The following is a 26,926-nucleotide window of genomic DNA, read 5'->3' on the forward strand; positions in this document are numbered from 1 at the left end:
TTGACAGGGGGAGGGCCCTGCAAGAAGCCCAAGGAATCAGGCTGTCTGGGCCCAGACAGAAGCTGGGCCTCAGTTTCTCCCACAGTCTCTCCTTCCAATTTCCAGCGTAGATTTCCCACAGGACTGAGAGGCAAAGCAGCATGCCAACCCTATCACCCCACCCCAACTCTCAGAAGTCTCAAACTGGAAAGTTTGCAGACTTTGAGGAGGCGGACAAGCTCAGGAATGGTCCGACTATAGGAGTTGAATGAGCAATTGCAAGAGGGGAGGGGTAGGTGAGTCAGGGTCCCTGGGCATCCAGACCCGTCCATGAGTTATCCCGGTTACCCCTATGGTCAATCTGTCCATATTGGAGGAGAGGCCACTATCTTCATTTTGCTGCTCCTGTGACCAGGAGATGAGCTGTTCTTCAAACCCAGGCCTACGTGGATCTGAAGTTTCTCCCTCTGATGTTCAGGGCTCCTCCCTCCAGCCGGAGCCCTCAGTGGGGCAGTGGGCCGTGCAGGGGGCGGAGGGTGTGGCGTGGTTGGGGGCATGGCCCAGGGGAGGACCCTAGGCCTTACTCCTGTAGGTGCCTCTGGAGCCGCACAGAAGAGAGCGCCACGGCCTCGGAACCTCCTCCTCTCACCCAGGATGGGAGAAGCCGGCCCCAGACAGCCCCGGCACTGGGTCCCGGTCCCCGCTCTGCAACTTATTGCCATGTACCTTGAAGGCGCCCTCTCTGAGCCTCCATTTTCTCATCGGAGGCTGCTGGGAGGATGAGAACGGGAGACCACAGCTCCCAGCTGCTTTCCTCTCCCCCCTCCTCTGTTCTTGCCAGGCTTGCGACCTTTCTGGGCCTAAGTTTCTCCCACAGCCCAGCTCCCAAATCTGTGCTAGGAAAGCCTCTTGGCCGAGGCCACTCCCACGATGGACACCCTCGAGGTGCAACCCAGGGCAATTAGTGGGTGATTAGGTGTCGCTGCTAGGGTGAGAAGGGCCACGCCTCCTCTAGGATGCTGACTGTCCTGCCCAGCAGCACCCCGAGATCTGCCTCGTGAACTCGGGGCTGGCTGGCTGGCTGCTCCAACACGCCGATCAGACGGTCCGCACACCCGCGCAGAGGAAGCAAGGGCAGGCCTGCCCCGGCATGGCAGGTGAGTGGGCAGGGCCTGGGGCCCCGGGGCACCGGGCCCCTGAGAGGAGCTTCAGGAAAGGGGGGGGTCGGTGCAGTGGAACTTCGAGCGTGGATCCCTAGGATTGCATTGCTGCACAATCCATGCACTCTTCCCTCATGTTCCTGAGAGCGTGGAAACCCAGAGATAGAAAGAGCCATCCTGGATGGCCCAGCAAGGCCATGGCAGGGCCCTCCCTGGCCTGGAGCCAGGCCTTCCCCACCTGCCTGGTGAGCAGAGGAAGAGATCGGCGACAGAGAGAGACCCCATGAGCTGCGTCCTCTTCAAATTCCCACCCCAAAGACTCAAGGGCAAAAGCAACTCTATCTGAGGTCAAAATAGCCATGTGACCTTGAGAAGGAGAATTTGCTCTTGATGCCTCCATTTTCTCATCTGTAACAGTGGGAATTATAATACAAATCATCTCACAGGCCTGCTGCGAGGAACTGATGAAAATCAAGTGTGCCAAACGCCCCACAATATCTCATGTGGGACCTCATAGGCAGCAGACACAGAAAATGCACCCCCACTGTGGGCAAACTTGCCTCCACCCCAAGAACTTATCTGCTAGCAATTACGTATTTTAAGCCTCCTCTGGCTGGGTGCTGGGGTCCAGGGGTGAGCAAGACAGCCCACGCAGGGGTCCTCCTCTCATAGGTCTTTAAAGGATGTTCCTAATGTTATACCACTTATTTTCTATTGTCCAGGATCATGTGACAATCACATGAGTCAACTCTTGTTTATTCTTTGACTTTCAAAAGCAGGTAGTTTAGTTTCTTTGTCATATTTGAATTTGTCCTCATTCCACCCTGGCAGTTGCTATTATTTATGGGCATCCGGGGCTCTCCTGGCTCTTGGGATGGTCTGCTCCCTCAGGGCCAGGCCTTGCCACCCCAGCTCACACCCCAGACTGCTGTTTTGAGAGCTGGTGCTGCTTCTTCCCTGTTAGCCCTGGGTCACAGGGGACTGGCTCTGCTTCCTTCGGGATCTACTTTTTCAGGGTGTACCTAGAGGCCCCTCTTCCCTACTGCTCTGATATACTATCAGTTTTAAAGTGGACAAACTTTAATTGCTGAGAAAGACCCCTCTGGGAGCAAAGTCAGGAACAGGGGGTTCCAGTGTCAGATCTGTTGCTAACCCGCTGGGTGGCCATTCCTCCCTCCAAAGCTCAGTTTCTCCACCTGTAATAACAGGGTGAGACCCATCACACCTAGCAAATGGAAGTGACAGGTCAAATTCAATTCCCTAGTCTGGGTCTTCCTGGCTTCTCAGGACCTCCTCCTCAGAGCAGTAGACACCTGGCCACTGTGCAATTAGTGCCTGAATGACCAAGACGTGGGATTCTGAAAGCAAAGGTGTGGCCTGTGTGCTGTTGCTCTTTCCCCCACTGTCCATGGCAGACATCATTAGTTGACCCCCAAACTCCACCCCGCACAGGACCCAAATGTGGCCCCAGAATTCAACTCAGCATAGTTCTTCTAGCAGTCCTAGCAATCAGTGCCAGCAAATGAAATGAGGCCCTTTTGCCATTATGGGATTCTAATAAGCTTTCAGCTTGGAAATTCTAAGAATCAAGGGACATACTCTGTGCACAGTTGGCCCTGGCTGGGATGTTCTCACTATATTGCCCACTGGTGGGAGAGGCCAGCAGCTCCCAACAGGGCCAGAAAGGAAAGAGAGATTGGGCAGTGGCCCCAGGCAACTCCCCAGTTAATCATTTAGCTGTGGAGGTCAGGTGCTCGTGAAGCACACTCAGGATAGGGTCATAATGGGGCCCATTAAAAACCAATTACATGGAGTCCAGAGTCTGGGAGAGACTGCTGGTGTCAGCAGAGCCTCCTGGGCTCACCCCACTGGGTGTCATCCCTGGGGCTGGGACGGAGATCTGGGGAGGAGAGCACTGCCAGCTGTCTGGCGTCACCCAAGGGCAGGAGGAGAAAATGCTGGGGGGTGAGCCAGAGCTGAGGGTGGTGGTGAAGAGCTGGGGGTGTGGCAGCCAACCTCCCCTCCAAGTAGAACTCGTTCTCAGGCTGCTGTCTGGGGCCAGCTGGTAAGCAGGTGAGCTGGAAAGGAGATGACCTTGGCCAGGAGGGGTGTGGCAGGCAGGGGCCGGTGGTGAGGGACCCTGAATGCCAGCATAGTGGCTGTGGGTCTGCTGGCTCCAGAGCAAGGAAAGTGACAGGCTGACCCTGGTGCAGCCAGGAGAGTCCCATCTCCACACGGAAGCTCGGTTTCTCCATAGTAACGGGATGGATTGAACAGCGTGAGATGGAAAATGCTGTGAGGCTGTGGAAGCCATGCAGTGATTTAAGCAAGAGGTGAAGAAGGGAGAATAAAAAGAAAAACAATGTGTGTGGGAGCAGGGAGGCGTGGACCAAAGTGGTGGGGGAGATGTGGGGAGAGGAAGAGGCTGCCCGGGTACTGACCCAGCTACCCGTGGACCCAGCACTGAGCTAAGTACCATACGCAGAGGGAGACCACTCACCCTGGCTGAAGCTTATTGCCCCAGAGTGTTTATTAATGGCCCTTCACTCTCTGGATTTCCTGGGTTAGGAGATGCTTTTTCTCCTAGCCCTGCTTAGGGTCCTTACCTCATCTTCCCGAAAAGTCTATGAGCAAAATATTATTATTGCCACTTTTCAGAGAAGGCAATCTGAACCTCAGAGAGGTCCACTCACTTACCTGGCACTGCACAGCCAATAAGTGGAAGACGCAGGAGAACACTAATTGGCAGAACACTGGACTGGCAGCCAGCAGTCCTTGCGCCAGCACTGACAATCTGATTAACAGCACTTAATATGTGCCAGGAACTTACTGCTCTAAGTACTCCACATGACTTGTTTCCCTTAATCGTTACAACTTGAGGAGGTGGCTACTAGCACAAATTCCCGTTTTTCACCAGAAGACTGAGGTTCAGAGAGGTTCAGTCACTTGCCTCAGGTCACACAGCCCCAATGATCGGTGAAGCTTGTGTTGGAACTGAAGCATGTGCCTCTGAAATCGGGTGCCCAATGCCTGTGGAAAGGAAGGCACACTTAGGGGCTTAGAGGGGGGTGGGGTGCGTGTGTTGTGGGGAGGGGCTGAGAGGAGTCCTGGGGGTATCTGAAGCACTTGATTCAGCAAACTGCCAACAACCCAACCCCGAAGAGCTCTTCTGGACTCATTTCACAGATGAGAAACCGAGGCCCAGAGAGAGGAAGCGACCTAACCCACACCCCACAGGGAGCCAGTGGCAGGTACTCCACCTAGGCCCAGGTCTGCTGCAGGGAGGAAGACAGGAAGGAAGGGCAGGTTTTGGAATGTGGCAGCCTGACAGAGGGGATTATGGGTGGGTGGGGGGCTGGGGTGTGGGCAGCTGGCAGGGCACAGGTGTTGATCCCCAGGGGAGTGCCAGGAAGCTGGGGAGTTTCCCTTTCACACCCTAGTTTCCACCGAGGGACAAGGAGGGACATTCATTCATCCGACCAACATTCACTGAGCCTCTACTCTGCCCCAGGCCCTGAGCTGCACTCTAACAACCCAGAGAGAGTAAGACCCAGGCTTTGCCTTCTTGGGCCTCACAGTCCAGTGGAGGAGAGAGACATGTAAGCAAACAATTATGTCTGGGCTTCCCTGATGACTGATTAGAGACACATTAGTCCCGGCAGAACTGGAGCTGAGCACATGGAGGAGGTGACATCGGGTTTGTTTTGATAAGCGTTCTGGAAACCATCCCACATGCACATCTGTCTCCCGGCCTTGGACTGCCCTATAGGAAGGCTCCCATACTCTGTGCCTGTGAACCCCCATGAGGGCTGAGGACACCAGTTAGGGCAAAACTAGGCTGTAATCTCCAGAAGAGTTGCCTTCTCCCCGTGGGACCCTGGCCCCACACCACCCCCAGCCCTGACAGCCCATGAATGTCAGATCACCAGAGTGTGATGCTCACGAGTACAGATGGCTCAGGCACCAGAGCAGTGACCCCCTGAGTCAGGGCAGATGTTGCGCGGGTAGGGGTAACAGTTCAGGATTTGTCAGTGACAGCCCTCTGCAAAGCCAACAAGGACCAAAAGGAAGAGCTGTGTTTGGTGAGAGTAATGGAAAGGCAGAGCGGAGACAAATGGGGGGAAATGGGGAGAAAAAAGCCTATGGTTCAGCAGAAGGGAGCACTTTTTAACATCAGGGTGGGGAACAAGCTGCCTCTGCGGTATGCAGGCTGGAACTCTAATCCTGCATCCACCAAGAATTCAGAGGAGGGACTTTGACTCAGGCAGGAAGTAGTAAGAGAGATGGTCTTTGAGATTTGGGGATAATGATGATAATGGCTGTTGTGATTCATTCCTCCCGCTCTTGCCCCACTGTGATAAGGCCACAGATGCCCAGAAGGGAGGTGGGAGCTGGTTTGGGCTGTGACTGGAAAAGGTGAAGCCAAGGTGGGATCCTTGGGACTTGAACCCATGACCCAGAGCCCAGGGACTCTTTTTACCTCCTAACCACCCCCCTTGCAAGAATCCCTGGGGCGTGCCAGCACTAAGATAATTATCACCCAGTAAACTTATCCCCTGCTCCTCACTCATCCCCTAAAACAAAACAAAAACAAAAAACAAACAATTGCATCCTGTTCTGGCCTGTCCCCTATAGTGTGTGGCTTGACTTAGTGTCCCCGGGGAAGAAGTCCCTTTCTTCCCATCTCTGGGTCTCACTTTTTGGTCAGTAAAACGCAGCCCTGGGCTTCTTTTTTTTTTTTTTTAAGATTTATTTATCCATGAGAGACACAAAGAGAGGCAGACATAGAGGCAGAGGGAGAAACAGGCACCCCCACGGACAGCTCAGTGCAGGACTAGAACCTGGGACTCCGGGATCACACCCTGAGCTGAAGGCTGACGCTCACCCACTGAGCCACCCAAGGCATCCCCAGCACTGGGCTTCTAATGGCCGTTCCAGCTCCACTGCTGGCAGTCCCATCCATGTACGAGGTAACCGGAGCTCCTGCCTGTGTTTGCAGACAAAACAGAGGCCACCTGAGCTCAAATTTCAGGGACTTGAGAAGGTTCCTGACCAAGGACTACTGGGGCTAAAGTGGTGGCAGGCTTCCCCATCTTACTTTCAGGTGTGAGAATTAGCGAGCTAGTGGGAAGTCCCTGGCACTGCTGTTACGGCTCCCACCAGACAGGATGCTGTTGGAACCAGTCCTTGCTCATCCACCTTGCTCATAAGGGCTGTAGGAGCTCCCAAGCTTCGGACTATGATGTCAGCTGTGTAAGTTCCCATTCACATGTTCGGTCATTATCCCCAAATCAGGATGCCAGGCAAGGGCTTTCAGCCTAGTCAGAGCTAGCTAGAACCAGCCTCTTCCATGACCGTCAGGCCTGGGTATGGAAACTGTAGCACCAGCTCACCTCCTCATAAGTGAACACCAGTTGGAAGGCTGTTGCTGTCTAGACAAGAAAGATGTCCATAGCTTGGCCTAGGGTAGTGATGGAAAACGAGGTGTGTGATGGGCTTGAGGAAGGATTTGGAGATGGCCACAATTGGACTTCATAATTGGATCGGATAAGGGATGTGAGAGCAAAGGGGAAATCAAAGATTCCTTGGTTTGGACCTGAGTGCCAGGTGAGATTTCATCTACCAACACGCAGGTGAGTAGGGATTTGAAGATGGAGTGGAGAAGAAATCCAGATTTCTGCTTTGGGTGTATTAGGCTGGATTTGCCTAGAAGACCGCCCAATGGAGATTTCAAGTAGATGGTTGAATATATTGTTTGGGCTTCAGGGAGAAATCACAGTGGAAATGTAAACTTAGTGGTATCAGCAGCAGACCTCCAACCAAGACTGCTTAGAAGCCTTGCAGTCTGACTGTGGCTGGGGCGCAATCATCATGGAGGCTTCTTCCTGCTGTATCCAGTGACTGGGCTCCTCAGACATCTCTATCTTGGTCTCTCTTCAGGTCCTCCCCAGCATGGTGGCTTCCATGATGCTGCATTTTATCAGATAGAGTGATGATAGATCGATAGATCAATACAGAGGACAGAGAGAGGGTTTTATTAAGGAACTGGCTTACACAATTATAGAGACTGGCAAGTCCAGAATCTGTAGGGCAGGCTGGCAGGCTAGAGATTCAAGGAAGAGTTACAGTTCCACTGGGAGTCCAAAGGTAGTCTGCTGGCAGCATTGCTTCTTGCTCAGGGATGGTTGGTCTTTGTTCTACTAAGCCCTTAACTGAATAGATGAGGCCCACCCACATGAGGGAGGGTAATCTGCTTTATTTCAAGTCTACCAATTTAACTTTAATCTCATCCACAAAACACGTTCACAAAAAACACCTGGAAAAATGTTTGACCAAATATCTGAGCACCATGGCCCAGCCAGATTGATACATAAAACTAATCATCGTGTCATGTGACGGGAGAAGGAACAAAATAGACATTTGGTGAGAGCCTGATATATGCCAAGTGCTTTCCACACATCATCTTATTCAATCTGATTATTAAAGCTGAGAGAAGGGCAGCCCCGGTGGCTCAGTGGTTTAGCGCCGCCTTCACCCCAGGGTGTGATCCTGGGGACTGGGGATCAAGTCCCACGTCCGGCTTCCTGCATGGAGCCTGCTTCTCCCTCTGCCTGTGTCTCTGCCTCTCTTTCTCTGTGTCTCTCATGAATAAATAAATAAATTAAATTTAAAAAAAAAGCTGAGAGAAAGCCATTATTACACCCATTTTATGGACAAGAGACGTTAAATCAGGCTGAAGGATACACATAAGCACATGGCATATCTAGGATGCTGATCCACGTTTAAGCGACTCTGGGATGTGCTACTGTAGGAGCCAAGGGTGGGGAAATGAGTGATGGCCTTTTGGACAGGGGAGCTGGCCTCCCAGTGGAGGTCTCAAAACCAGGCTGAGGAGCTAAGAGTCTTCCTTGAGGGAGGAGAAGCACCCCCAAGAAGTCATGGAAGCCGGGAGGTACAGTGGCTACATTTGCACTGTTAACAACTGCCTGTCACTGGTCCATAATCGTTAGATGCTAATGAAGAGTAATCCTGGGACCAGATCCATTCCAGCTATGGTGGAAGGTTGGGAAGAATTTGTTGTAGGACTTCTTCAGGGCTCCCAGGCTGTGTGGAGGGCTTAGACTTGGCCTTGCCCGTGGGAGGAGGCAGAGGGTAAACAGGAAAAGGGACAGAAACCTGTGGTATCAGAGTGTAGGTCCCACCTTCCCCAGAAAGATGAAAGAACATGACACTTGCTTAGTGCCTTCTATATGCAAAATGCCACACCACTGGATTTCCTGGGGCAAGGGAATGGCTGAATCCTTCCAAGAATCCTGTGAGGTAGGTGCTATCATGGCCCCCATTTTTTAGATCAGGACCATGAGACTCAGAAAGGTGAGGTGACTTGTCTAAGGGCAAGAGAGATGACAACTGGGGTCAGACTAGATTTGCTGGCTCTAAGTCCTGTATTTGCCCCATTCCACACCCCAGTGACTCAAGAGTTGATAATTCCTGGTTTCGGCCCTTGATCACCAGAGAGGCAAGATAGCATGGAACCCTGGCACCACCCATACTAGCTGTGTGACCTTTGTAAAGTTACTTTACCTCTCTGTGCCTGAGTTTTCTCATATGTAAAATGAGGGGTAATAATAGTATTTACCTCAAGCTTAGTGACAGGATTAACTGAATTTATAAATGTAAATCACAGAAGATAATGTCTAATTCATGGTGTGTGTTAAATATATATGTATTAGGTATTCATCTTATTATTCTTATTATCATAATTGGGGGCAGGGTGGCTTTCACATCACCTGGGACAGTCTTATCAGGCCTCTGAGTTAGGATTTACATATTGGAAAGAAGTTGAATGTTATTGCTGAAGAAGAGTCCTAAAGATTTATCCAGACACCAGAGGTACATGTTGAAAAGTTTAGCAGGTATGAACTGACAACCCAAACTTGGAAGTGAAAAATATGTCATGGGATGCCTGGGTGGCTCAGTCAGTTAAGCATCCAACTCTTGATTTTGGCTCAGGTCATGATCTCAGGGTCATGAGATCGAGCCCAGCATGGGGCTCTGCACTGGGTGTAGAGCCCACTTAAGATTCTCTCTCTCTCCCTCTCCCTTTACCCCTCCCCCTCTATAAAAAGGAAGGGAGGGAGGGATGGTGGGAGGAAATTCACATTTACTGATACTACTTAAATAAAATCTAACTTTGAGTCCTGATGCCGCTGAGCTTGTTGGGAAATTCTACCCCAGTTATTCCTGTGGCCCCTGAATGTCTCAATTATCTATTGCCATATAACAAGCCGCCCAACACTTAGAGGCTTAAAACAACAGCTATCATTCTCTCACTCACAAACCGCCATCTGGGCAGAGCTCAGTGGGGACAGCTTGCTTCTGCTTCATTTGGGATCAGTGGAGGCAGCATGACCAGAGGTTGGAGGATTTGCTTACAAGATGGCTCAGTCCCACGGCTGCCAAGTTGGCGCCGGCTGTCAGCTGGGCGCTCGGGGGGCTGTGGGTTGGGGGTCAGGCTAAGAGCAATGGCTCAGTATTTGCTAATTCTGTGTTCACGGACACTTTAAGGAACGTAGCTACTGCGAATAACGAATACAGGGAATAAAAAGGAATAATACAGTGGATAAAAAAGAAGCTGCAGGAGCAAATGACTGGCCGGTTGAAGCAGGTGGGAGAGCAAGACAGCGCAGGGGAGAAGGGTGTCAAGGGCTCCGCCTCACCTCCCTGCCCTTGCCCTACTCAGGGGTCAGAGTCACCGAGGTGGACTGGCACAGCCGGAAAAATGGTGCTGCCCACCACACCCAGGAGTACCCCGGCCCTGAGCTGGTGGTTCGCAGGGGCCAGGTGTTCACCTTGCGGCTGGAGCTGAGCAGACCCCTGGAGGACCAGGAGACCATCATCTTCACCGTGGAGACAGGTACCTGTCTCGCCAGCGCCCCGTGCTGGTCTACATCCAGAAAGATCTGTCCTGTGACCAGTGACCTGAGACCTCTTGGTCATCAACCCAGACTGGAGGGAAGCAGGTCCCAACCCCTGCAGGTGGGCGAGCTCTGACCCCTAGAGGCTCCTGATGACACTTGCTGAGGATGGCTGGCAGGTACTGCCAGCAGGTGATGAGACAGATGCCACAGCTCTGGAATTTTCTGCCTACTAAGGAATCCTAGGGCTCTGGAAAACTGTGGAAATTCTTCAGATACCTTTGGGGCCCAAGCTTTTCTTTCCTTTTTTTTTTTTTTTTTTTTTTAAGATTTTATTTATTTATTCATGACAGACTCACAGAGAGAGAGAGAGGCAGAGACACAGGCAGAGGGAGAAGCAGGCTCCATGCAGGGAGCCCGACATGGGACTTGATCCCAGGTCTCCAGGATCACGCCCTGGGCTGAAGGCAGCGCTAAACCCCTGGGCCACCAGGGCTGCCCACTTTTCTTTCCTTGACAGACGAATGGCAGACTTTGGTTTCAGGGGTCCTGTTACTTTCTCCTAGATCCAGGAGGTGGGTGGGACATGGGGACAGTGGAGGTGGCCCCCAACAGTGTCCTGGAAATTCAGGAAGTGAACATTGCAGTGGATTCCAGGCTTGTAGCTTTTCTTTTCTTCCCTAGAGCTGGGTTTCCTAGGGGCACCTGGATCTCCCGATTCCCTCTCCTCTCTGCCAGGACCCCAGGCATCTGAGGACTGCCACACCAAAGCTGTGTTCCAGATATCGGAGCCAGATGTGGGCCAGAACTGGACAGCGGTGGAGGAGGCTCAGACGGAGAACACCATGACCGTCAGCATCACCAGCCCTCCCAATGCTGTCATTGGCCGCTACCTGATGAGGACCAGGGTCTCCTCTCGCCGAAAGCAAAATGACCGGAAGCTGGGCGAATTTGTTCTCCTTTTCAACCCATGGTGCCCAGGTAGGAGCTGGCAAGTCCAAGGCAGAGGATTTCCTAGAAGCTGTCCTAGAGGTGGGCCCGCCCTTAGCAGGGGATCTGGGAGGCAGGCTAAGCAACAGGCAGGTGAGTGCCAAAACAGCTGGGCCTAGGCAGAGGTGAGCCCTGGGCAGAGGAACCCGGTAGCAGGTGCTACAAAGGATCCTATGCCAGGGGGCAGGGATCAGTGGTTTCCAGTATGAGGGGGCAGTCGGCAAGCATGGGGCCTTGTGGGAGGAGAGCCCCAAGCTCTTGCCATCAGCAGCCTTGGTTTAGTCCCCGTGCTGCTAACTCGCCTCCCTCCATGAGTCCTGGTTTCCCCATCTGTGATGTGGGAGTTATAACAGGGCCTACCCCTTGGGATAATGGTGAGAAATCATAGTGCTAATGCTTGTGATGTACACAGGACATGGTAAGGAGTACTGGGGGCAGTACTCTTATTAATATTTAAGAAACATAAGGCTGCTGTCGGCATCAAGCGGGGTCATCTTGCTAAAGTCCCTCAGTCTGGGGCTGGGTGGGGGTGTCCTCGCCTGGGTAATGGACTCCCCCTGGTGGAATGGGGCTTAGCCAGAAGGCAGCCCAGGGGCCCGCCAGCCCCTCTTGCCCTCCCTGTCCCAAGTTTCCAGGCACTCCCCAATGTAGCCCCTGCCCCAGGCCTGCAAGGCGAGAGAGCTCCAGCCCAAGCCGGGCCTGACAACTGCTTTTCAGAGGACGATGTGTTTCTGGACTCAGAGGAGGAGAGACAGGAGTACGTGCTGAACGACAGTGGGATCATCTTCCGAGGCGTGGAGAAACACATCCGAGCCCAGGGCTGGAACTACGGGCAGGTCTCCAGGGGCACAGGCTAGCGGGGGGAGGCAGGCTGGGGTGTGCAGAAAGTCAGCGCAGGAGCCCTTGAGCCTGCTCACCTCCTCCCGGCAGGGACAAGCGAGGCTGACCCCTAGAGCAAATCCGCTCATTCACTACTCTTAGCTGTGCCGAGGCCTGCGCTGGGTCCTTGGACGGGGAGGTGCTTTGGATGCAGCGCAGTACAGAAGAATAAATAGCTTCAGAGCCCGGGGGGTGGGGATGAGGTTGGTTCTCAGTCTTGGGCAAGCTCCTGAGTCCCAGGGAGGGCTCTTCAAAACACACAGGTGGCTGGGCCCCACCCAGAGGCATTGATTCAGGAGACCTGGGGTGCGGCCTGAGAATGTGCATTTCGGTCAAGGTGGTCCTGCTGCTGCTGGTCTGGGACCACGCTTCAGAGCCACTGGCCAGATAAATAGTTACAGTAAAACATGTGATGGCGGAGGGGACATGGGGGCATCAGAGTGGCAGAGAAGGGGGCAGAGGGAAGTCAGAAGAGTGTTAAAACCCCACCTCAGGGATTGTGGAGGCTTCATGGTCTTGGGGCTGAGTGTGGAGCTGGGCACAACGTGACGAGGCAGAGGGCAGAGCCCACAGCCGCATGGTGGTGGAAGTCAGGGAGCAGAGGAGGACTGCAAGAGGACTAGGTGCTGCCTGGCCTTCAGATGCCCTGAAAAAAAGTTTGGCTGGGCAAGTCCAGGACCCTGATTTTCAGCAGAGCAGCTGGAAGTTAGTCTGGGGTTCGGACGAGATCCTGGAGAGTTTAGGGTCCACTTAAGGGGTAACCACTCCTTGGCACCCACCTCTTCTGACCCCATATGAAAGTGAACCCAGGGCTCCCCACACCTTCCAAAGAAACTTCAGAGACCTTCAGAGACCAGGAATCTTAATTTGTATGCAAAGATCCTCCAGTTTTGAAATGTTGTCAATTCATGCAAATGTATTGGAAAAAAGTCATTTAAACAGAAGGAGTGTGCCAGCAGGAGAGATGCGGCTCCAGGGTCACCAGCTTACCACGAACTTTACCATGGGTAGTGGGGAGTCTTAGGGGTGGTTACTGAAGAGGGGGGGACATGATTACGGTGGAGATTCTGGCTACCAGTGACTCTTTGAGGGAGGGTTTCTGAGACTTGGGATGCTCTGTGGTGTTCCTGGGTGGAAGTAGGCAAATTTCCCTGCAAAACACAAGGGACCTATTGGGCAAGCATCATGCGTGGGAGGGCCTGGAATGCGGGTGAAGCTCTGGCCTCTAAGCACAGCCTCTCTGTGGACAGTTTGAGGAGGAGATTCTGAACATCTGCCTCTCCATCCTGGACCGAAGTCCTCTTCACCAAAACGACCCAGCCACCGACGTGTCCCACCGCCACGACCCCATCTATGTCACCAGGGCAATCAGCGCCATGGTAAGGAGCCCCACCTGTGTTCCCTGTACACAGTCTTCCTCATGGGCCCCTGAGCCAACCCCAGGATCACACCCTACGATCTTCCCAAGTCACATTTTGTTTTAATTCTCTATCACTGTCCCAAACCACAACCAAAACTCAGTGGCGCAAAACAACTACTTACTACGCTTACAGTTTTATAGATCAGGGACTTGGGCCGAGCACCATGAGAACGGCTTGTCTGCTTCAAGATGCTTCGGCTGGGCTTGTCTGAACACCTGCAGGTGGCTGCAATGGTTTCATGAGACCATATATCTGGAGCCTTGGTTCTACTGGTCAGTGGTTCTTTGGTTCTCTTCCATGCTGTGTCTGCTGGAGCTGGAATGTCAAGGTGGCTTGCTTGGGATCGTTTCTGGCTCCTGCTCTGGGCTGGCTAGAACAGCTGAGGTTGGCTGGGCATGGCTCTCTCTCCATGCAGCCTTCCCACGTGGCCAGCTTGGGCTTCCCCACAGCATGGTGATCTCAGCGTAATCAGACACAGCAGCTGGCTTCTCGCTGAAACAATTGTTCCAAAACAGAAAAACTGGAAGCTTCGAGTCGCACACAGAAATCCTGGGCCTGGAAACTGGCACAGCTTCCCTTCTCCCATAGTCATCAGTCAGAGCAGTCACCGGCCAGCCCAGACTCAGGAAGGGGATACACAGGCCCAACTCGCCACCAGAGGAGGCCCGTCTTTATTCTGTTTCACACAATAATGCTTCTTCCTCCTCAAAAGATAGCCAGAAGGCCTACTGTAAGCAGGTGCTAAGATAAGTGGGTGGATATCTTTGATTCCAGGAATGTATGAAGCTATTTTCCTCAGAGTTGATACACTTCATTCCTCGAGACGTTAGAGAAATGTTGAAAAACAGAGACTCAAAAGCTGTGACCGGTTCCAGACAGTGGAGTGTCACAGCCCTGTGGGGCTCTAGTCAAAAGTCCTAAACTTGGGGCTCACCCACCCTTTTGCTAACCTGCTATGTGACTTGGATGGTTCCCTCAACCCCTTTGAATCTGTCTTCTCGTATGAAAAAAAAAAAAAGGAAAGAAAGAAAATAACAAAATCTACTTTGAAATGGGTTGATATGGTATGCACGAAGCCCTTGGAATAGGGTCTGCACACAATAAACAGTTAATAAATATTAGCTGCCTCTATAATTTTGCCACCAACGGCCCCCCAAATAGATCATTTAAAAGAAGAAATGCTGTAAAATAATAGGTAGTTTCCAACAATAGGGTATCCCAATGGAAGGTAATTAAAAACAATAGATGGTACCCAAAGTAGGTATTTTAAGAGAGCAGGTGCCTCCAGTTTTCAGATAGTTTAAAAGTAAGAGGTGGCCCTGAATGACTGGTACAAAGTGTAAGATGCTTTTACAATGGCGTGGTCCATTAAATTAAGGGGATCCCTGGGTGGCGCAGCAGTTTGGCGCCTGCCTTTGGCCCAGGGTGCGATCCTGGAGACCCGGGATCGAATCCCACGTCGGGCTCCCGGTGCATGGAGCCTGCTTCTCCCTCTGCCTGTGTCTCTGCCTCTCTCTCTCTCTGTGACTATCATAAATAAATAAATAAATAAATAAATAAAACAATGGCATGGTCCCGAGGAGGGAAGCCTTGCCTGGTGGTGGACCCTTGGCCTCCTCTGCCCAGGTGAACAGCAACAATGACAGGGGCGTGGTTCAAGGCCAGTGGCAGGGCAAGTACGGCGGCGGCACCAGCCCCCTGCACTGGAGCGGCAGCGTGGCCATTCTGCACAAGTGGTTCAAGGGCAGGTTCAAGCCTGTCAAATATGGCCAGTGCTGGGTCTTCGCTGGAGTCATGTGCACAGGTACCCAGGGAAAGGTCCCCTGACCCCAAGCTAGCTCCATCATTTGCCTTCGTTTGCATACATGTGCACAGACCCCACCCCAAGTTTTTCCCCTATTGGTGATGGGGAAATAGGAGTCTGGTTGCTGATAAGAGAAACCAAATAGTTAAGTTCATTTGTGTGACTTTGGATCTTTTATTTTGCCCCCTTCCGCCTCCTGGGGGTGTCCCTTCTGCCTCCTGGGGGGCTCCTGCTTTTCAGTCCTTAGATGCCTGGGGATCGCCACCCGAGTCGTGTCCAACTTTAACTCGGCCCATGACACGGACAGGAACCTGAGCGTGGACAAATACGTGGACTCCTTCGGGCGGACCTTGGAGGACCTGACAGAGGACAGCATGTGGTGGGTGCTAGTCCCTCGGGTCCCCAGCCCATCTGCAGGAGGGATGGCCCTGGGACACATGACCCAGAGGCCCAGGTGGGGGGGCTGGAGATTTGGCTGCCCTGAAGCCCAGGGCGCCCTCCATGGGACTGAGCCTTCCCCCAGATTCCCTATACATGGTCACCCCTGTGTCCTGCCTCAGCTTCTTTGTCTGCTGTCTCGGGCCATGTGTGTGTCTCAGCCCTGGCAAGACTCTTCCCACAGGCTTTACACAATTCATTTTATTTTTTTATTTTATTTATTTATTTGAGAGAGAGAGAGAGACAGTGACAGAAATAGCAAGAAATGGGAGGAAAGGAAGAAGCAGAGCCTCTGCTGAGCAGGGAGCCCAACGCAGGGCTGGACGCAGGGCTGGACACAGGGCTCCAAGCCAGGACCCTGGGATCATGACCGGAGCCAAGGGTAGACGCTCAACCACTGACCCACTCGGGCATCGCTAAACAATTCATTTTAATGTGATTTTTTAAATAGGAAAGACACGCATGTGCGTTAATATTCAAAAGGTACCAAATGGGTTATAGTGATGTCTCCCCCCGACCAGGTTCCCGCCTCCTGTCCTCACAGAGGCAGCGCGGCCACTAGCTTCTTACACCTCTTCACAGGGAGGCTCTGCAGACGCAAGGACACACATACTCAGAGTCCCCTCACTCCTCCACTTTTTACCGACTCAGTATTAGCAGCATAATGTAATGCTGTTCATCTGGCACCAAAACAAAAACAAGATATCTTGTCTTTTGATGTTGGGACCCCTGTCACCACAGAGGTTATCAGTTTACCCCCAAGTGCTTATCCAAATATTCTCCCACACAAAGACCACTGCCTCCTGGAGAGGAGTCCTGAGGTCAGCTATAAAGATGCCATGTCAGGCAAACCAGGGTTTCTCTTTCCTGTTTCCTTGTGGTGTGACCTTGTGCAAATAATGTTGCTTTGCTAGTCTCATGTTCTCATCTTTAACACAGGAAACTTCAAGTCTGAATTCTTTACCAAGGTTACCAGGACCTACGGAGCTCTGCATAGTTTGACCCCTACCTAACCCCATACTGGCTGAAGCCCAGAGATACTTACAATACTTTCAGTTCCCTAAAGACACAAAGCTTTTCTTGTCTCAGAGTCTTTGCACATGCTGTTCCTTCTGCCTGGAACACTATTCCCTTCACTCTTCCAATGGCTAATCCTTTCTTATTTTTTTAAAGATTTTATTTATTTATTCATGAGACACACAGAGAAAGAAAGAGAGGCAGAGACACAGGCAGAGAAAGAACCAGGCTCCATGCAGGGAACCCAATGTGGGACATGATCCCAGGACTCCAGGATCATGCCCTGGGCCAAAGGCAGGTACTAAACCACTGAGCCACCCAGGGATCCCCTAATCCTTTCTTATTTAAGCCTCATCTTAGATGTCATTTTCCTAGAACAGGTTTCCAGTAGTCACTTGCCATTCAGGTCTCTTTTTTCACAGCATTTATTGGTACTTGTATTTGTTTTCTCTATCTGCTTACCTACTTTTGCCTGTCTCCCTAACTTTCTCCTTTATTAGAATGTAAGCTGCATGAGGGCAAAATGTTCTGTCTTCTTTGTGATTGTATTTGTACCTTGAACAACACATATGTGCACACACACATACATATACCTACATATATAGAGAATATATATACACACATATATATACCTACCTAGAGTTTGGGGCCAGGGCCTGGCTCACAATAGGAACTTGCCATCCCATGGGCCTCTGTACTCACTGAAGGCCATCCTGCCCCATCTTCTCTCTGTGGCAGGAATTTCCACGTCTGGAATGAGAGTTGGTTCGCCCGCCGGGACCTGGGCCCCTCTTACAATGGTTGGCAGGTTCTGGACGCCACCCCCCAGGAGGAGAGTGAAGGTATGGGCTCAGCCTGGAGGACCCCGGACCCCCACTCCCCTTCACCCTTGCTGCTCACACCCATCCCTCCTACCCAGGCATGTTCCGGTGCGGCCCAGCCTCCGTCACTGCCATCCGAGAGGGTGACGTGCACCTGGCCCACGATGGCCCCTTTGTGTTCGCGGAGGTCAACGCAGATTACATCACCTGGCTCTGGCACGAGGATGAGAGCCGGGAGCGGGTATACTCGGACACCAAGAAGATTGGGAGGTGCATTAGCACCAAGGCCGTGGGCAGTGACTCCCGCGTGGACATCACGGGCCTCTACAAGTATCCAGAAGGTAAGGGCAATAGGGCGGCCCCCAACAGCCCCCCAAGATGTCCTGTCTGCCGCAGAGGGCCCACCGCAGACCAGCCTGGGCCGGGCCCTGCCCTGTGTGTTATGATGCTGAGGGGAGCACCCATTACCTGGCTCTAGACCATCCCTGCCATGTAGACAGTGGGAAGGGAGTGTGATTAACAACATGGATATGGAGCCAGACTGCCTGGGTTCAAATCTTGAGTCTCTTCTGAGTCACTTTACTTCTTTGTGCCCCTGGTTCCTTATCTATAAAATGTGGCTGATGGTAGCACCGACTTCCTAGGGGGGAAATATAGTACCTGGAACTGCGGTGCCTGGCACATAGCAAGTCTACAAAAATGTGGGCAGTCCTCATCAGATGAGTCTTCAGCCCCAGCTGGCAGAGAAGTTGCAGACCTGTATTTTTGTGCGAAATTGCCCAATCTGAAGTCTTTGATGATTGATTTAAAATGTATTAAAATAGTCCCCGAACCAAACACGGTACGTATGGCCGTGGTGTGCACCTGGCTCCTGGGCTGTCCATCGGAGCCCTTCCAGGCGTGGTGGATTGAAGTGGTGAAGGAGTGGTGGTTTTCCGTGGGGAGGAGGTGAGATGGCACAAGAGAAGCCGGGGGACGGGATGGGAGGAGCAGGAAAGGGGCACCCGCCTCACCAGGTGTGATGCCCCCAGGGTCCCGGAAGGAGAGGCAGGTGTACCGTAAGGCCGTGAGGAAGCTGTTCGGCGTGGAAGCCCCCGGGAGGAGGACCCGGGTCCGCAGGGCAGGCAGCCGTGGGCTGTGGCGCGAGGACCTCATGGAGCCTGCCATCAAGCCCAGCGTCACCGGCAAGTTCAAGATGCTGGAGCCACCCATGCTGGGCCATGACCTGAGACTGGCTCTGTGCTTAGCTAACCTCACCTCCCGGGCCCAGAGGGTCCGGGTCAACCTGAGCGGTGCCACCATCCTATACACCCGCAGGCCGGTGGCCGAGATCCTACACGAGTCCCACACGGTGCGACTGGGGCCTGAAGAAGGTAGGGGGGCCGCCGCCCAGGGGGGGCATGGAGAGGGGGACTGGCCAGCCTGACCCCTCTCTACGGGGACCAAGCGGGACTTCCCAGCAAGCTGTGCTCATTCCCAGGAAAGACAGGGATGTCTCTGAGCATTTGATCAGTGCTTTGCCTCCTGTTCCCCACCTGACAGGTGAGAAAGCAGAGTTCAGAGGTGCTAACTAATTAGACTAGTAGTAAAAGTCCATGGTCATCTGGTGGCAAACTTGAGTGCAGGTGAGGTGATCTCAAGCCATGTGAATATTGACTCCCCGGACAAATACCTGCTGGGAGCATTTCACAACCTATGGAATATGCCTTGTCATCTTTCTAAAATCCACCATATTCTGCAGCCCACCTGGCTGCAGGTGTCCTGTACGAGAAGCACGGACCAGTAAGAAACAGCTACTAAGTGCTCACATGTGCCAGGCTCTGTCCTGAAAATTCTAAACGCATCTACTGCCATCCCCACAGCGTTCTCTGTCCTTGCACCCTTCCCTCCTGTTTCTCTCTCTCTCTCTCTCTCTCTCTCTCCTCTCTCTCTTTCTCCCACCCCCTCGCTCCCTCTCTGCCCTCACATAACATTCCGAACTCGATTCAATTAAACAAAGAAACTGTTCCTCTGGGCCCAGTTTCTGGTGAAGCTCATGTGTTTTGACGGAGGGGAAACATGTGAAGGAGATGTCACACACCTTTTCACTTTTTTTTTGCTCCCTTATTCTTCACAAAATCCAAATTGCAAAATAACGCTGCGTAGGGAAATGTTAATTAACATGCACTTTCTCCTGGCTTTTTTTTTTTTTCATATTAAAAGTAATATACATTCCTTAAAGATTTCGAGGGCACAGAGCAAGATCACCTGTGATCCTACCACTCACCTCCAGATTATTAACATATTTTCCTTCCAGTTTTAATGCCTGTTGCTTTTTGCCAAACAGATCTGATTACACTGTGAGAACTCAGTGTTTATTAGTGTCTCTCTCAGTTCACATCACATTGTTATTCAAATATTTTTATAAGCTCTTCATCCACATCATTTTAATAGATGTGTAATCTTTAAATAAATATACAGATAGTTCTTTTTACATGTTGTGGGATTAAATTTGCTAATGTTTTATTGAGTAGCCCTAGAATTTGCATTTCTAACAAGTTCCCAGGTCATGCTGATGCCCCTGGTCCCAGGACCATGCTTTGAAAACCACCAATTTCCCGCCACGCAAGGAGTAAATGATAGAACATATATAAAGTGTTTGGTGTAATTCTGACCACCTAAGGGACATGCAATTTATTGTAGGGATTGATAGCATTATTGATATTATGAGTTGGGGATAATGATACTTGCTCATGAAATTGTTGTAAGGATTGAATGAGTTCATCAATGAATGGCTTCCAAGTGCCCAGCAGTAAAAGTTAGTAAAAGTTAGCTTTCGTAATTATTCATTGTTGCTCTTGTATTAAGGATTCACCTAGTCATGACCTACTGGACTAAGGAAACCCATACAGCAATGTAGAGTTTTGACATATGGATCAGCATTTGGGCATTCAAGAAGCATCTACTATATGCAAAGCTCTAGGGGAACATAAAGTGAACCAGGTTCAAATCCTTTAAGGACTTTTTCCACAGGTTGAAAACCAATGCCCTCAGGGGCAGGAAGGAAACAGAAATAGGGGAAGAACAGCAGAGGGTGGTCAGGCCAGGAGCAAATCAGATACGTTGTACCCATTTGTACCTAAAGGAAAAATACAATGGTCCAAAAACACCCAAATATAACTGGCAGTCCGCTGTGCTCTGTGGTGACCCATGTTCAAGGGAAATAAATACACAGGCAGGGTGTCTGCGGCTGGTGAGAGCCCCAGATGTCGAGGACCACAGGAGCTCAGCAGGCAAAGGACACGAGATCACTGAGTGGGGTACCCATGAAGGCTTCCCATTTTGGGGGCTGACTCAGATGGGCCTTAATGGGGAGGGAGGATTTGGAGAAGCTGTGAAGAAGTTGGCCTTTTTACTGGATTGGAAGCTTGAGGCCGACCTTTGACTCTCCTCCCTTCTCTGCACCCAGCACACCGTGCACACCATAGGTCCTCAATAAACAGTGAATGGATTCCTGTTAATGGTCTGAGAGATTTGCATCTGGAATGATTAGGGAAAGGTTAAGCACAGTTCCAGGAGTTTTTGGAGAAACTGTCAGGTGTCATGGTAGCCGACTGGCCAGAATTTGAATCCCATCTCATCTTGGCTCCTTGATTTACTTGCTGTGTGACGCTGGACCGGAAACTAACCTCTCTGAGGCTTAGGTATCTTCATCCGTGAACTGACAATAATACAATAATGTTCATCTCACGTTGGTGGCAAGGACCAAAGGAGGTGTAACTAGGAATGGAGCCTTCCCTTCTTCCCCCTGATTCAGCTGAAAAAGAGTATCAGACCCCTAACTCCCACCTCTGCTTTCCCTTCCAGAGAAAAAGATCCCAATCACAATATCTTACTCGCAATATAAGGAAGACCTGACAGAGGACAAGAAGATCCTGTTGGCTGCCATGTGCTTTGTCACCAAAGGAGAGAAGCTCCTGGTGGAGAAGGACATTACTCTGGAGGACTTCATCACCATCAAGGTGAGTCCTGTCTGCATCCTTTTCCTGGCAGGCCCCCTACACGGCTTGGGGAGAGCATCAGAGGCTGGGGGTTTTGTGCTTTTAGCTCCAGCTTCGGCTCTCAAGGGCAGAGAGAAGCGGCGTGGATGCAGGGGGCTAGATATAATGGTGGAGCTCAGTAGGAGAGCAGATGGATGCAAGGGGTAGCCATGATTCCTACCCACACCAGGCTCCAGCCAGTGTTCCTGCTGGGACCCATGGGTTTCTTGGGGGAGCGTGGAGGGGGACAATGACTTATGGGGATTACCCCTCCAGGTGCTGGGCCCCGCCGTGGTAGGGGTGGCGGTTGTTGTGAAAGTGACGCTGGTCAACCCCCTCCTGGAGAGAGTGGAGGACTGTGTGCTGATGGTGGAGGGCAGTGGCCTTCTCCAGGGACAGCTCAGCATTGAGTAAGTGTCAGCCTGGGAGTGGGAGCCTTCCTTATAGGATGGGCCATGGAAAAGCGACCAACGGAGGGCGGTGCAGGAGACTCTCGGCCTCCAGGAACCAGCTCATGACCTAGACACACCAGCCTCCATCTATTTATTTCTTCCTTCGTTGATTTAGTCATTAGTTCAGGTGTATAACTCACCCAGTCACCCCCTCACTCATTCACGTGACCCTTAATCACATGATCAGAATGACCTGTTCTCTGAGCCACTTGGTGACCTTTGGGAACACCGGGATGAACAGACAGGGCTCTGCCGGAAGAAGTGTTCTCACAGACGGGACTGTCAAATGAGGACAGTGCGATGTGTGCGGAGGGATGGATCCCCGGGGCCCGGGGAATCAGGGACAGCCCTTGAATAGGGATGGGGTGGAACCAGGGAAGGGCCACAGTGGAGCTGGGCCTTACATGATGAATCGAGAAGCTTTTCAGGTATGGAGCAGGATGGAAGGCTTCCCAGTTAGAGGTCTCCATGGCTAGGGAGTCAGGGAGGGTCTCCTAGAAGAAGAGAGATGTGATCTTGTCCTTGGGTGTGATTGGAATGGGAAGGACATCCGACGTGGGAGGAACAGTGCAGGTGGAAGCCCAGAGAGAGGAGGTGTAAGGTATGGTCAGGGCACAGGCCCAGCTGGCTGGAAAGAATGAGGAGTGGTGGCAGGGAAACAGAAGCTAGAAGCATATTGACAGGGCTTGAATGTCGGTCTCAAGGTGTGACCTTGATCCCAAGGGCTCTGGAGAGGGCAGGCCAGATGCGGAAGGAGAGGGGGCTGACAGTCTGCCTTTGTACCATCCCCTTCCCCAGCGTGCCCAGCCTGGAGCCCCAGGAGAAGGCTTCCGTCCAGTTCAGCATCACCCCGTCCAAGAGCGGCCCGAGGCAGCTGCAGGTGGATCTCATCAGCCCCCACTTCCCAGACATCAAGGGCTTTGTGGTCATCCACGTGGCCACCGCCAAGTGACTGGCCACCACAAGGGGCTGACAGTGGAGAAGATGGCCTCCTTTCCCTTCCTGTCCACCTCTTTGTCTCTCTTGAGTGGGAGCCAGGAGGCCCAGGTTCCAGTTCTGCTTCTCTTCCTGCCTCACTTTGTGAATTTGGGCAAGTCCCTTCTTCTCCTGGGCCTCAGTTTCACCATCTGTGAAATGAAGTGTTAGGCTCGGCAAGCCTTAAACTTCTGGACGACAATGGATGATGTAGGGAGCCTCTTCCATCTTCATCAATCACCCTCACCACTGGGAGGCTGACAGACCAAACATCACAATCACCGAGGCCCATCTGGCTCAGCCAGCTCCTGCCCTGCCTGCTCACCATCACCCTGGCCAACCCTTGGGCTCTCCTTGCTTCTCTCTCAGCTCCTTGGTGCTCTAACCGCATCCAGACCCAAGAGTGTCCTCCCGACTCTGAAAAGGATCCCAGAAGTGTTAGGGCTGGCACCAAATCATCCCTCAATGCTCCCATTTTACACAGAGGGAAGAGACTTGCCCATAGCCACAGGGCGAGCTGGAGACAGCATTGGGGTCTGTGCATGCCATTTACACCATCTAAGTTTTACCCCAAAGTTGTGTTCTGAAAATCATCAGATTTGAACCAATGGGAGATCTTCCCTCACTAAAGACCCAGGCCCAGCATCCAAGAGTCCCCTGCTGCCTGGAAGAAGCTGAAAATAGAAGAGCCTGATTGAATGGGAAAATGAAGCCCCAGATCTGATCTCATCGTGGTCATCAGGGGTCTCCTTCCACCAGCCCAGGGTTTATTCATTTTTTGAGAATGAGAACAACAGTAACATTGTAGAACCCACACCCCAGCAGCTTATACTACACACAATCATGTTCTCAGCATCAGAACAGGACAGAGGCCTCTGGAACAAGGACTGGAGTGGAGAGCACCAGGACCTGAGGATAACTGCACATGTCGGTCATGAGACTCAGCTCAGAATGTGCTAGACAGCCGAAAGAATTATAATGACCAGAGAATTTTAAGTAATCTGCACCACAACAAAATGGTTCATCCGCGGTAGGACACTTGCTGAATGCAAACTTAAGTGGGAATAATTGACATAGAAAGTCTTTGCTAAAAGGAGGTCAGACAAATACACGGACATGTGTGGTGGGTGATCCTTGTAACCGAGGCCCCCGTGAAGGCTTTTGTCTCACGATTCTACACAGCATGACGGCTTGGAGAACCAGAGGTGTAAAGGACCTGCTTTCCAAACCTGGGTTTGGGATGCTGATCCCTTCCAATTAAGAGGGGCAGCTGGAGGTCCAGAGCAGCAGCCACTTCCTCAGGGTTGAGCATCAGGAAGGAGTACTGAAAGCTGACTACAACAGAGGGGATCTCCCACTTTTTTTTTTAAAGTGTTTATTCATATGAGACAAAGACAGAAGCAGAGGGAGAAGCAGACTCCCCACAGACCAGGGAGCCCGATGTGGGACTCGATCCCAGGACCCTGGGCTCATGACCTGAGCTGAAGGTTAAGCAGATGCTTAGCCGAATAAGCCAGCCAAGCACCTGGGATCTTAGTAAAAGGGATGCTCCTTCCAGCAGGGAAACTATCTTGGCCCCTTGCAGTGGCCCCAGACAACTCATCCTTCAAGCAAATGCCAATTGCCCACCTTCCTCAGACTTGGCTGTGCCAGGTTGTGCCTCCCAGGAGGCTGACTCTGAGACAGAGCTTAGCATGCAGGACACTTAGCGAGGAATGACCTGGGGGTCAACACAGTGGAAGGGAAGCAGGATGGGCAGAGGGAGAAATGGAGTCATGATGCAGGTCCAGTGACAGCCTGGGCCCACCCCAAGGGCAGCTCTGGAGCTAGCATGACCCATGAGATTTGTTCCAGGTTGGGCCAGGGTGTCCGGGCCTTTCTATGCCTGCATCTATCACTGATTTGCCCCAGAAGACAAGTGACTTTGAGCAAGATAGCTCTCTACAGCAGAGGTCATCCCTGAAGTTGTCTGTGGTCAGCACTCCCAGCAGTTGGGGGAACAAACCCTCCACTGAAGGAAAAGCTAGACAATGTGTCTCCACCTGCGTTCTGTTCAACCCAAGGACAGAGCAGTGACATTACAAATTCCCTGTGCTCATGGTGATTACCTTCCAGCTGATGGAGACAGGCACTCAATCACAACATTTTAAAAGGTACAAAAAGTAAAATGAGAAATAAGAGTAAGCAAGTAAACAAATCTGTGGATAAGCTGATTGCAGTTAGTGATGTGTGCCAAAGAGAAAATAAAACCCAATGTCACCTCTCCCAGAGTTGCAGGGGATAGGATAGCACCACTTTCTATGGTGGCATCAGAGAAAGAGTCTCTGGGGAAGTGACATCTGAGCTCAAATTTTAATAGTAACCCCCCCAAAAAAAGATGAAAAATTAAATGAGTGTGCTTACTACATGCCAGAAACTGTTTCAGGTGCTTTATATATATTAATTATTTAATCTCATAACAACTCCAAGAAGTACATACTATTATCTTCGTCTTCAACTTACCTTGTGGCACAGCCATGGCTGGGCACCTTGACTCAGACAAGGCCTATGCTCTCTCCTGATATTTGGATGCAGGGAATGTTCAGAAGGCATCACAGATGGTGGAGATGGTGGAGTCCCAGGCAGTGCCCTAGCCAGGTCATTTCTGCTATGACATGGTCGTCACATGTTCTAGTTACCTATCACTGTGTAACAAATCAACCCATAACTTAAAATTTAAAATAATCACAATACTTATTTTGTGAATGAATCTGCAATTTGGTCAGGGCTTGGTAGGCATAGTTCATCTCTGCTTGACTTAATGGAGCTGGGACAGTGGAAAGTCTGGGTCAGGATTGTGTGAAGGCTTATCCACTCACATACATCTCTGGTGGTGGATGCTGGCTGTTGGCCGAGCTCCAAGCTGGGCTGTCAGCTGGAACACCTACCCACAGTCTCTCTACATGGTCTGGGCTTCCTCACAACATGGTGTCTGTGGTACAAGGGCAAGCATCGAGAGAGAGAGAGAGAGAGAGAGAGAGTCTCAGATAGACACCATATTGCCTTTATGTTTTAGGTTTGGAAGTCATCCAGTGCCACTTCTACCACATTCTAGTCATCAAAATGGTTACAAAGTTCCTCCAAGTTTCTTTCTTTTTTTTTTTTTTTAAGATTGTATTTATTCATGAGAGACACAGAGAGAGAAGCAGAGGGAGAAGCAGGCTCCATGCAAAGGAGCCTGATATGGGACTCCATCTCAGGACTTCGGGATCATGCCCTGAGTCGAAGGCAGACACCCAACCACTGAGCCACCCAGGCATCCGGTTCCTCTAAGTTTCAAAAGGAAACAGACCCAATTCATCATAAAAAGTGGAAAGATTCTGGAAGAGCTTGTAGGACTAGAAATATTGCCGTAGATACATTTGGAAATATACAATCTGCCATGCTGTTTCCTGCTGCCTGCTTCTTGACCCTCTGAAGACTCGGAATCCCATATTTCCCTATGTCTGGTCTATCTCTTACTATCCTCTCCAATTTGCATTTAATTTCTACACCATCCCCTTTGCTTAAGCCAACAAGAATCAGTTTCTTCTGCTTGCAGCCAAGGAGTTTGACTCGTGGAAATGAGCTTGGTTTGTCCCAGGAACAAAGTGAAAGCCAATGTGTCCAAAGTGTCCTGTGGCTCACTACCTTCTCCTTGATATTGGTCAGCAGTCCTAACCTTCAGTCTCTAGATGGTAACCAACAAGGGGGATTCAGAGGCCAGCACCTTGGCCCTGACTCCTCCAATAGCTTTCTGTTCATGTTATCTTTGCCAATGCTGCAGCCCTAAAGGGGTGTCTCCTCAAAAGATCCCTGGCCTCCTCTTCATTGGTGAGGTTCAGTGGTTTCTAGGACTATTTCTTAAATTATGCAGGCAAGGCAGAAAGGTGGCTGTGGTAGTTAGTGGTGGTGCTTGAATCAGCCAAGGTTCTCCAGAGAAACAGAACCAATAGGAGTATATATTGGACTTGTCAGCCTCCATAATCACATGAGCCAATTCTTTAATCAACTATATCTCTATGGACTACCAAT

General features: G+C 51.3%; 1 protein-coding gene across 2 annotated transcripts; it reads left to right on the forward strand.

Moving 5' to 3' along the window:
* The first annotated feature begins 483 nt into the window (after positions 1–483).
* Positions 484–25,289, forward strand: TGM6 (transglutaminase 6). 2 transcript variants are annotated; one of them, XM_072735196.1, is made up of 13 exons: positions 484–1,136; positions 9,883–10,056; positions 10,796–11,038; positions 11,765–11,883; positions 13,177–13,305; positions 14,974–15,151; positions 15,392–15,530; positions 17,345–17,448; positions 17,526–17,768; positions 18,459–18,800; positions 21,274–21,428; positions 21,723–21,856; positions 22,697–25,289. In XM_072735196.1, exons 1-13 carry the CDS (start codon positions 1,130–1,132, stop codon positions 22,848–22,850), a joined length of 2,121 nt encoding a protein of 706 aa, XP_072591297.1. In that variant the 5' UTR covers positions 484–1,129; the 3' UTR covers positions 22,851–25,289. The 2 variants fall into 2 exon arrangements, with proteins under 2 accessions (XP_072591297.1, XP_072591298.1); XM_072735197.1 differs by having other exon boundaries at positions 1,027–1,136; positions 11,765–11,879.
* The last annotated feature ends 1,637 nt before the right edge of the window (positions 25,290–26,926 follow it).

This window comes from Vulpes vulpes, chromosome 14, assembly GCF_048418805.1.
Source record: "Vulpes vulpes isolate BD-2025 chromosome 14, VulVul3, whole genome shotgun sequence".
NCBI lineage: Eukaryota > Metazoa > Chordata > Mammalia > Carnivora > Canidae > Vulpes > Vulpes vulpes.

What these genes read in the sequence shown, in the direction of transcription:
- TGM6 (XM_072735196.1), top strand. An exon ending in AGGGCTGGAACTACGGGCAG is followed by an intron (nt 11,884 to 13,176) that starts GTCTCCAGGGGC and finishes CTCTGTGGACAG; the next exon opens with TTTGAGGAGGAGATTCTGAA. An exon ending in CAGGGACAGCTCAGCATTGA is followed by an intron (nt 21,857 to 22,696) that starts GTAAGTGTCAGC and finishes CCCCTTCCCCAG; the next exon opens with CGTGCCCAGCCTGGAGCCCC.